The sequence below is a fragment of the Pecten maximus genome, chromosome 5 (genome assembly GCF_902652985.1).
Source record: "Pecten maximus chromosome 5, xPecMax1.1, whole genome shotgun sequence".
NCBI lineage: Eukaryota > Metazoa > Mollusca > Bivalvia > Pectinida > Pectinidae > Pecten > Pecten maximus.
The window spans coordinates 49,555,430-49,567,881 of record NC_047019.1 but is presented as its reverse complement, the minus strand read 5'-3'; the positions used below and the strand labels follow the sequence as shown (position 1 = coordinate 49,567,881).

General features: G+C 37.6%; 1 protein-coding gene across 3 annotated transcripts in view; it reads right to left on the bottom strand.

The window, feature by feature from the left end:
- Positions 1-12,452, bottom strand: part of LOC117328276 (protein shank-like) — a 126,309-nt gene that overhangs the window by 48,065 nt on the left and 65,792 nt on the right. Inside the window, exons 1-2 of one of the 3 annotated variants that reach the window (XM_033885792.1) lie at positions 5,990-6,387; positions 3,452-5,367 (exon numbers count right to left, since the gene is read on the bottom strand). The exons of the other annotated variants lie outside the window; for them this stretch is intronic. Of the exons in view, the coding sequence (XP_033741683.1) occupies positions 3,452-5,007 (1,556 nt within the window). The 5' untranslated portion in view covers positions 5,008-5,367; positions 5,990-6,387. Of the gene's footprint in view, positions 1-3,451; positions 5,368-5,989; positions 6,388-12,452 lie in introns of those variants that run through there. 3 annotated transcript variants of the gene reach the window in all.

Below are 12,452 nucleotides of genomic sequence, written 5' to 3'. Positions count from 1 at the left end.
TGGCTGGCTATATGGACGATTATGTCACCAGGAATGGCGGATATTTCACCACATGGTATAGAATCAAACCTACGTCAGTACTTTCAATACTGGGGTGGCACTTGTCTAGATAAGGCTTACAAACACTTTAAGTTAAGGTGTGGGTCTACCCTACCCAGCCCTTGTAAGTAAAAACATTCCTGTCACCTTGCTACCCATCAACTTTGATTTACCTCGAGATATCAGTACTCAGTCCATTTCCACCTGATCTGAACTTTTCCACCTACCACAGGTAATTAAACACACAGCCCCAAGCCACCACTAATATTTATCAGTACCTAACACTGGCCAGTACTACAACTTGTAGTAAAACATTTACAGGACTAAGACTGTGAGTCGTATGTTTATATCACCAGTGTAAAACATTAATGATATGGTAACAACATGTTTTTTTCATAAGCTGAATAAATTACCCTAATTTTAGTTCAATGCCTGAAGACTTCTCACATTTTAGCTGTCAATTAATTCTTCTAAAATTAGCTTTTTTGGGTCAAGGTCATGGATACAATTGGTAATTGGTGTGTATCAGGGTACCTGGTAATCATTGAGTCCTCAGGACGAGATAGCTACCATAGCATTGTCTACCAAATAACTGGCTATTTATAGTCCTCAGGACGAGATAGCTACCATAGCATTGTCTACCAAATAAATGGCTATCAAGATGGTTCCCCACTGCACAAATATAATAATTTGTATTTTGGCCCTCAAAAGATCTCTCAAGGATCAGAACCTTCACCACAAAGGACCGAATCAAACAATAATTCACATTGATACCTTATTAATAACCAGGGAACTCAGTCTTAGTTCTGTCATTACAACCCTCGGGTACTTCTTTATGTAGGTTGTTTGTAAATAAATAGGATGACTCATATGAATGGGTAACTTACTCACACTCAGATTATTGATAAGTTCCTGGTCTTCAGATTTGACAACTATTGATATATATATGACTCATAATTATGTATGATTTTCTAATATTAAAACTCCTTCCAACACCAATAACTATGTGAATATCTTTGTCATGCTCATAAAAGACAATTCATTTACACATGTAAATCCAACAATAGCTGACAAGGAATTATCAGTTAAGTGTCTTTGTTGTGTAAGAAATGTCAACAATATTTCTGTACCTTTCAATAACTTCTGAATTACGTCTCTATACATTTCTTTCTAGTAAACCTGTTTTTAGGATAATTAACGGTACAATAGGGTTGTTTTCTCTCACACCTGAGCCAGGTGTTTGGTATTGTGTACAATTTGGTACAATAACAGGCAGTAGAAGTAATAGCTGTAACGGAACCAGTCATGTCAATAGCCTCACTGGGCCTGTGTGTGCCTGGAGCAAACATCCACCATGATAACCTCATGTGACAATGTTTTACTTATATAACTACCTACTACCTGATACAATACCACTATCACAGGATCTATAAAAACAACAAGGACTGACACTCTGCCACTTTCTGTTTCCTCTGGTCATTCTTACACACAGATCTCTTAGAACTCTTCACATCAATTAACCTTATATCTACTGTTCACTTAAAATTCAGGTCTGAATTTTGACCTGAAGTGTTGTTTGAGCATCCTACACCCAAACCACATACTTCGTACTAATTCTAAATGTCAATAATAGTTCTGTTTTTCATTTCCAAGTTAATTTCCTTTCATGTATGTAAACCGGTTTGACATCAAATTTGTTTTGCTATAAAACAAGAAAGCTGTCCTCACCTATAAAAGGCTTTAACCTATCTCTGGTTTTTTCCAGACATTAAAAAAGCCCCAAACCAAAACTGGTTTCTAACCAGAAAGCCCAATTAAACCCTTTATCTATGAGAACTGAAACAAAATTTGATAAATTCCCATTAAGATGACAAAGCCGCTGATGTAAATTCCAGTGTACCTATATATTGCTAGACTTATATCATTTGTTGTGGCCCATTATCTTGTTTGCCTTTCCTACCAGACCCATACCACTAGTACTGAGGACACCTTGACCATTAAGCCCTAATACTCTCCCGTAATCTGGGAGATGATATAGGTCCAGACTGATAGAATTATGTAGCTATTGGTACCAAATGTAGAGGTTTGGTTTATTTTGTTAAACGTCCTATTAACAGCCAGGGTCATTTAAGGATGTGCCTGGTTTCGGAGGTGAAGGAATTTATGTATTAAGCCAGAGTAACCGGAGAAAAACCACCGACCTACAGTCAGTACCAGGCAACTGCCCCACATAGGTTTCGAACTCCTCGCAACCCAGAGGTGGAGGGCTAGTGATAAAGTGTCAGGACACGTACTTTATACCACTCGGCCACCATGGCCCCTTAAAATGTAGAGGATTATAGTTGTAAATATAATATCTTGATGATAAAATAACAGTCACTTAAACTCAAACATTCTCAGTTTGGCTACAGAACGTGACCTCCCCTCTCCCTCACCAGTATATGTAACCACATGTCATTCTATATCATATCTCTTTGTACTGACGTTCTTAAGCTCAAGGTCAGTGAAAAAATGACAATATTTTAATTAATAACCTTGACTAGCAGGAATATTCCAAGCTATTCATACAGACATTATGTTTGATGTTTAATATTAACCCTGATATTAACAGGAACCTGGCACAGATAAAAACCTAAATCCATCATTACTTCTGTCAGGAAGGCTTGTAGAAAACTTCCTTCTCTTTCGACTCATTTTTACAGATAGACTCATTGATGTCCTCAGGAAATAAGATGAGTGCCATGGGTAGAGCTGTGTATACCAATTTTACCTGTACTAAGTAACACCTGTAGACATCTATTTCCCACAACAATTCACATATTGATTTTTGCTGTCATTAAATTGCATGGTTACAATTTTGTTGTAGGAACACACAGTGATGATACCACACATTCCACTGTGATATAAAGGCCGACTTAAAACTGATACAGGAACCCATACTAGGAAGACACAAGGCTGTCATTCTCATACTGTATATATACATGTATATGTGTAATGTTATATTTTCTGAACTCTCCTTAGACATTCATCAAATAGAGAGCAAAAAATAAATGTCACCTCTACAGTCCAGTTATACTTGTCAGCTGGAGACATATGGTAATGGGTATAATTACACATGGGGACACAGAACATATCACCTACACATAGGGACACAGAACATATCACCTACACATAGGGACACAGAACATATTACCTACACATGGGGACACAGAACATATTAATGTTGAAAATTACCTACACATGGGGACACAGAACATATTAATGTTGAAAATTACCTACACATAGGGACACAGAACATATTAATGTTGAAAATTACCTACACATGGGGACACAGTACATATCACCTACACATGGGGACACATATTGGATACACAATGAGGATGGACACTTGTGATATTATGATGTAACTTACCTGACAGTATATATTCCTTGGTTAATACTAGTCCTGGGGCGTGGTGCCGACTGTTTAGAGTGCTGAAGGTGGCCCCTAATGGTGGCACCATACACTTGTTCTAGACGGAGAAGATCCGGAGCACTACTGTAGAGGGAACGTGTCCTCATGCTGGGCTCGGGGGGAGGGGGAGGAGGGGAATGTGTTGGGGCGGGAGCACTAAGCCTTTGGGGGCGGGACGGGTTATCCTCATATTCTATTGGCACTGCTGACAGAGATAGTTTGGGACGCGAATACACAGACTCAATAGGTTTGTTCACATAAGATCCAAAACTCCGGGGTAAAGTTCGTGAATGAGCCTTTTTAAAAGCCTTTTGTAGTTTCTTTTCTTCCTTCAATCTCCTTTTCTCTTCCTTTTCTAGTCTCTTTCTCTCCTCTTTTTCACGCTTTTTCAATTCTTTTAAGAACTTTTTATCTGCCTTTTTATTACCATCCAGTAGTGTAGGCATGCTGGACGACATCACTTTAGACTTATACAGATTTCCCCGAGGTGTGTTTACATCACTATGGTTGGCATGTCCATTGCCCATTATAAGCATATCTTTGTTCCCCTGTGTGGGGCGGTACACAACTAGTCCCCCTCCCCTGGGGAGGGTGCCGTTGGTGTGGGCCATGGCCGGCCGTATGGATTGGACTTGCTGTAAAGGCTGCCGCTGGTGAATTACCTGGCCACCTCTGGGCAGAGTTACATAGTGAGGATGCATGACAGATCCGTGGCCTGAGGACGTCAGGTCGTCATCCACTGATTTATTACTTGACGGGTGAAGTTGCCAGTTCTCCAACACCTTAGTGTTGTCACTAGAGACTAGGTATGCATCCTCGTGGTTGCCTGTGTACCTGTCCCCTGGGTAGCCTTGTGGGTTACCTGGGTAGCCCACACTGTAAACCAAAGGGTCCTCTCCTTGGTCAATAGTATAGAAGCCTAGGTCGTCCCCATCCTGACTCCACACATTCCCGTCAGTGTAGGGATCGTTGTTATTGTTATTCAAACTGTTAATCAAACCAGTGTAGTACTGGTTCACCACTTTACCTATACGCCTGTCCACAGGTGAGGATCTCTGTCTACCTAAGTCTGGAGGAGTGGAGGACGAACGTTTTCTGTACCGTGGGGTATAAGATACTTCCGAGGGGATGGAACTGATACTACCGTTGGGTGTTCCTGAACTGCCCGTCGATGAGACACTGCTTCTCCTTGAGCGACCGCGTGACACTACACTGCTACCACTACCTATTATTTCCCTGGGTTCCACTTGACTGGGCACATAGGTGGTGGATACCCCTATTTGTTGTGTGTCATTGCCTGAATGGAAGGAATTCAGGGGTACTGCTTTAACTGGCAGAGGACGTCTGGGGTTAGTAGGGTCGGGGGTATCACTCGCCTTTACTTTCAACCCTTGGGGTAGGGCTATAAACTTCTTGAAGCCGAAGGCAGAGTCGGGTATTTTTTTACCATCTGTCTGACTAGTGCCACCACCCTGGCTGTCTATTGTTCGAGACTTTAAGTCTTTGTGAGTCATTATGGGAGTAGATCTCTGTACTTACGTGGGCTATGTTAACTTGTCAGAGTACTGTATGGTAATTCACATACTACAGGGCTAATCCTGGATTGTGTACGTATCTCAGTATCAAGTCCATTTAAAGCGTGGCACCAATCTGGTGCTTTATAGGATAAAACACATCTTCACACCTTTTTATACCAACAGTTCCACACAGGTAGATTACCATACCTGTTAAGTCCCAATTTACACCTGTAATTAAGGTCCTACAGGTATACACAGGTATAAATGTCCATAAAGTTAATAGTCAGTACTAAACAAGAGTACAAGTTTAAACACACGTCCACTTATGGAGCCCTCTTGACTTGTATTAATCCTTGTCTGTAACAAACAGTAACACTACACTTGTGTGTGACACACCTTACCAATATAATTTATTACTACTATACTACTTTATCTTCAATGAAAAATTGTGCATTGTGTGCTTATTTTTCATCATACTTTATACTTTGTGTTTACCTCTGAAATCTAATTATAATTATGTAAATTTTAAATCTTCAGTATTAAGATATATAATCATTATAACGATATCCTGGTTATCGTATTAAAAAATAAGATATTAAAACTAGGATATTCAATCATCAAAATACAAAAACAGATCAATTCAATTTTCAGATTCAATTCATATATCTCGAAGGAAAACCAGAATTTAATTAAATTTAACAACTCGATAAGCATTCAAATTAAATAGATTTTATCACATTATTTTGTATATAATATAATGGTTCATGTATTACTATCTTACATGGAAATGACAATAATTTTGATCATGAGTTCACACAAAAACACATCTCTTACCTATTTCAAATCTGCTGTAAATTTCACTAAAATTACCCAGATATTTAACGATTACTTTTCCTGTAGAGTGATAAATTTAAATGCTGAGCCTTTAAAATTAAATGACGAGGTTTGTTTACCTGCGGCCCACCTGTGTGTTACTCACATGTGTCGTGTGGGAGGTGACCAGATGTATATAACGGACACCGCCCTATTCTCGTGTGAGGAGTAGCATTCGTTACATCACAGATATAAATATAAACACGATACACGCCTGTTAACGTCCGTTAACGTCCGATGTTAAGTTTGCCAGGTGGAGCTCTCAACATGTTGTGTTTAGTAAGGAATCAATAATGCCTCCATTCTCAATGCACCAATCAATAGGCGAGTGATGATCCTCCTGTCCCAGCTTTCAGGTGTAAATTGACGTGGGGTAATTCTGACCCGATAATCCTAGGGCATTACCACCACATTCCTCTCTATTGTTTCTGTCACAATGGTTCAAATAGTTCCTCGGACGTGTGTATATTGTTGGAGTGTAAAGGCTGCGTTCGGACTTGTCCCTAGCTCTTGAGAGTTATGCCAGAGTGTTCGGAGGGCAGAAATGGCTCAGTTCCAATATACCTTTACAACACAGTGCTGTTTCTGTTGTAAATAAATCCAAATTAAATTTTATGTGACGAATTTTACCATCAGTCATCCATATTCAGCTGATACACATGCAGATCGGCTTAGCCCCGCTTGACTTTTGGTGTTTTGTGTAATATATAAAGGCTTTCAGTTAATCTATATCACATCTACTTAATGTTTTCTTCGTTGGTTTTCCAAGACATTGAACACCAATACACACACTGAACCAAGAAAACAACACTCGGACCATGCTATTGACAAAGTGAGTCTGCCCCGGTCTGTTTAAGCCTCTCTCGTTTTCCACGGGTTAACGGAGAAAATCAATATGACATTCACTTTCCAGGTATGATAATACCTCTCACAAGGTGTCTTCAAAAGAATATTGTTGGTGGGATGTTGTTGTATTAGCTTTAACTTAGTCGAGCCAGCCCTCCGGTCCCCAGTCCTCCGGTCCTCGGTCCCTCCAGTAACAGATAACGTACCAATCCTTTGTCCCACCCACCAACATTAAACATGCATGATAACATTGTTTTTTAATTTCTTTTTCATTGCGACAGATGCTTTATGTAGGATACCAAATGGTCGGAAAATCTTGCTAATACCGGTAACTACAATGCCAGGTATCTAGACAGCTAAATGCATACATACATAATTAATCACCGAGGAATAAAAAGGGAAATGTTCCATGTACCTTTGACATAAAGTTCAATTCTTTTCTAAACTGTCTGGCCTAAAACGTGCTTATTAAAATATTTGCCAAGGAACATTATATATGGAAAAGCTGAGCCTTATCTTGAGTAAATACAGATGAAATACAAACAGCTAGAGGGTTTACTAAACACCTTGAGTACCTGAGGAAATGTTTACACACTAGGTAATGAATACCTACAGAATTACCTATATCTTTTCAGTCCATCAAACGATACGTCACTTCGTTATTTTATTACATCTGAACGTCATAACTTTTCTCCGGGTTATTATGTATCAGTCTGGTGCCATTTTATTTAAACCTCTCCTTATCAGCACTACCTCAACACAGAGTCAAATCTATAGCCATTTCACCTCTTAATGTTGAAATGTTAAATTGAAAATAAACATCAAAGTAATTCCTTCTCTATAGCCAACAATTAAACATGATTGTCATTTATACAACAATGACAGAATTGTAAGTTTCGGATAAAGTTTGGTTTAACAAACTATATTCCAGACAAGGTTTGGTTTAACAAACTATATTCCACAGGTTAAACTATATTCCATACAAGGTTTGGTTTAACAAACTATATTCCATACAAGGTTTGGTTTAACAAACTATATTCCATACAAGGTTTGGTTTAACAAACTATATTCCATACAAAGTTTGGTTTAACAAACTATATTCCATACAAAGTTTGGTTTAACAAACTATATTCCATACAAAGTTTGGTTTAACAAACTATATTCCATACAAAGTTTGGTTTAACAAACTATATTCCATACAAAGTTTGGTTTAACAAACTATATTCCATACAAAGTTTGGTTTAACAAACTATATTCCATACAAAGTTTGGTTTAACAAACTATATTCCATACAAAGTTTGGTTTAACAAACTATATTCCATACAAAGTTTGGTTTAACAAACTATATTCCATACAAGGTGTGGTTTAACAAACTATATTCCAGACAAAGTTTGGTTTAACAAACTATATTCCAGACAAAGTTTGGTTAAACAAACTATATTCCATACAAGGTTTGGTTTAACAAACTATATTCCAGACAAGGTTTGGTTTAACAAACTATATTCCAGATAAGGTTTGGTTTAACAAACTATATTCCAGACAAAGTTTGGTTTAACAAACTATATTCCAGACAAAGTTTGGTTTAACAAACTATATTCCATACAAGGTTTGGTTTAACAAACTATATTCCAGACAAAGTTTGGTTTAACAAACTATATTCCAGATAAGGTTTGGTTTGACAAACTATATTCCAGATAAGGTTTGGTTTAACAAACTATATTCCATACAAGGTTTGGTTTAACAAACTATATTCCAGATAAGTTTGGTTTAACAAACTATATTCCATACAAAGTTTGGTTTAACAAACTATATTCCAGATAAGGTTTGGTTTAACAAACTATATTCCATACAAGGTTTGGTTTAACAAACTATATTCCAGATAAAGTTTGGTTTAACAAACTATATTCCATACAAAGTTTGGTTTAACAAACTATATTCCATACAAGGTTTGGTTTAACAAACTATATTCCAAACAAAGTTTGGTTTAACAAACTATATTCCAGACAAAGTTTGGTTTAACAACTATATTCCATCCAGTTATTCCAAGGTTTGGTTTAACAAACTATATTCCATACAAGGTTTGGTTTAACAAACTATATTCCATACAAGGTTTGGTTTAACAAACTATATTCCAAACAAAGTTTGGTTTAACAAACTATATTCCAGACAAAGTTTGGTTTAACAAACTATATTCCATACAAGGTTTGGTTTAACAAACTATATTCCAGACAAAGTTTGGTTTAACAAACTATATTCCAGACAAAGTTTGGTTTAACAAACTATATTCCAGATAAGGTTTGGTTTAACAAACTATATTCCAGACAAAGTTTGGTTTAACAAACTATATTCCAGACAAAGTTTGGTTTAACAAACTATATTCCATACAAGGTTAGGTTTAACAAACTATATTCCAGATAAGGTTTGGTTTAACAAACTATATTCCAGATAAGGTTTGGTTTAACAAACTATATTCCAGATAAGGTTTGGTTTAACAAACTATATTCCAGACAAGGTTTGGTATAACAAACTATATTCCGTACAAGGTTTGGTTTAACAAACTATATTCCAGACAAAGTTTGGTTTAACAAACTATATTCCAGACAAAGTTTGGTTTAACAAACTATATTCCATACAAGGTTTGGTTTAACAAACTATATTCCATACAAGGTTTGGTTTAACAAACTATATTCCAGACAAGGTTTGGTTTAACAAACTATATTCCATACAAAGTTTGGTTTAACAAACTATATTCCATACAAGGTTTGGTTTAACAAACTATATTCCAGACAAAGTTTGGTTTAACAAACTATATTCCATACAAGGTTAGGTTTAACAAACTATATTCCAGACAAAGTTTGGTTTAACAAACTATATTCCATACAAGGTTTGGTATAACAAACTATATTCCAGACAAAGTTTGGTTTAACAAACTATATTCCAGACAAGGTTTGGTATAACAAACTATATTCCATACAAGGTTAGGTTTAACAAACTATATTCCAGACAAGGTTTGGTATAACAAACTATATTCCATACAAGGTTTGGTATAACAAACTATATTCCATACAAGGTTTGGTTTAACAAACTATACTCCATACAAGGTTTGGTTTAACAAACTATATTCCAGACAAAGTTTGGTTTAACAAACTATATTCCATACAAGGTTTGGTTTAACCAACTATATTCCATACAAGGTTTGGGTTGTTACCATGTTATGTTTACACCTCTACAAATCTGGATTATTGCATGTACATGTAATGCATTAAGAAAAATAGAAGTTATGTTATCATATGGCATACCCCCTCCCACTTGTCTACAGTAATCAGTGTTAATTGTCTGTCGGGATATTATCACACAAATAGGTGATAATCCCCTCCCCAGTATCCTAATCATACCTATGACTTAATTCAATTAACTTCTAATACATAAGTGATGGTCAACAGTTAATTAAATCCTACCTACACAATACTCAATGCTCGTCTGATTAAGGGATTATCCTGCTAACGAGGTTACCTGTGTCAGAGCTGGTGTCACCAGGTAAGATTGTGACCTGTATTGATTTATCATCAACAGGACATGTAGCAGCTTGTCACTTCATCATGGTCAGTATAATACAATTGTAATGATTATAAGGAAAATTAAAATCATTTCTACAATATGGTCTAAAAACTATAGGGAAATTACAATATCTTCACTGGGTCTAAAAACTAAAGGGAAATTATAATATTTACAATGTGGTCTAAAAACTGAAGGAAAATTATAATATCTTCACTGTGGTCTAAAAACTATAGGGAAATTATAATGTTTACAACATGGTCTAAAAACTGAAGGGAAATTACAATATCTTCACTGTGGTCTAAAAACTATAGGGAAATTACAATATTATCTACACTGTTGTCTAAAAGCTATAGGGAAATTATAATATTTACAACATGGTCTAAAAACTGAAGGGAAATTAAAATATCTTCACTGTGGTCAAAAAACTATAGGGAAATCTAAAATTAATATGTTGCTTCATGGAACACTGAATTAGTCACCTTGTACAGGAAGTACCGTTCCTTTGGTACACTGAATCAGTCACCTTGTACAGGAAGTACCCTTCCTTTGGTACACTGAATCAGTCACATCGTACAGGAAGTACCCTTCCTTTGGTACACTGAATCAGTCACCTTGTACAGGAAGTACCCTTCCTTTGGTACACTGAATCAGTCACCTTGTAAAGGAAGTACCGTTCCTTTGGTACACTGAATCAGTCACCTTGTACAGGAAGTACCCTTCCTTTGGTACACTGAATCAGTCACATCGTACAGGAAGTACCCTTCCTTTGGTACACTGAATCAGTCACCTTGTACAGGAAGTACCCTTCCTTTGGTACACTGAATCAGTCACCTTGTACAGGAAGTACCGTTCCTTTGGTACACTGAATCAGTCACCTTGTACAGGAAGTACCGTTCCTTTGGTACACTGAATCAGTCACCTTGTACAGGAAGTACCGTTCCTTTGGTACACTGAATCAGTAACTTTGTACAGGAAGTACCTTTCCTTTGGTACACTGAATCAGTCACCTTGTACAGGAAGTACCGTTCCTTTGGTACACTGAATCAGTCACCTTGTACAGGAAGTACCCTTCCTTTGGTACACTGAATCAGTCACATCGTACAGGAAGTACCGTTCCTTTGGTACACTGAATCAGTCACCTTGTACAGGAAGTACCGTTCCTTTGGTACACTGAATCAGTAACCTTGTACAGGAAGTACCGTTCCTTTGGTACACTGAATCAGTCACCTTGTACAGGAAGTACCGTTCCTTCGGTACACCGAATCAGTCAACTTGTACAGGAAGTACCGTTCCTTTGGTACACTGAATCAGTAACCTTGTACAGGAAGTACCTTTCCTTTGGTACACTGAATCAGTCACCTTGTACAGGAAGTACCGTTCCTTTGGTACACTGAATCAGTCACCTCATACAGGAAGTACCGTTCCTTTGGTACACTGAATCAGTCACATCGTACAGGAAGTACCGTTCCTTTGGTACACTGAATCAGTCACCTTGTACAGGAAGTACCGTTCCTTTGGTACACTGAATCAGTAACCTCGTACAGGAAGTACCGTTCCTTTGGTACACTGAATCAGTCACATCGTACAGGAAGTACCGTTCCTTTGGTACACTGAATCAGTCACCTTGTACAGGAAGTACCGTTCCTTTGGTACACTGAATCAGTAACCTTGTACAGGAAGTACCGTTCCTTTGGTACACTGAATCAGTCACTTTGTACAGGAAGTACCGTTCCTTTGGTACACTGAATCAGTCACCTTGTACAGGAAGTACCCTTCCTTTGGTACACTGAATCAGTCACTTTGTACAGGAAGTACCCTTCCTTTGGTACATTGAATCAGTCACCGTTTACAGGAAGTACCCTTTCTTTGGTACACTGAATCAGTCACCTCGTACAGGAAGTACCGTTCCTTTGGTACACTGAATCAGTCACATCGTACAGGAAGTACCGTTCCTTTGGTACACTGAATCAGTCACCTTGTACAGGAAGTACCGTTCCTTTGGTACACTGAATCAGTAACCTCGTACAGGAAGTACCGTTCCTTTGGTACACTGAATCAGTCACATCGTACAGGAAGTACCGTTCCTTTGGTACACTGAATCAGTCACCTTGTACAGGAAGTACCGTTCCTTTGGTACACTGAATCAGTAACCTTGTACAGGAAGT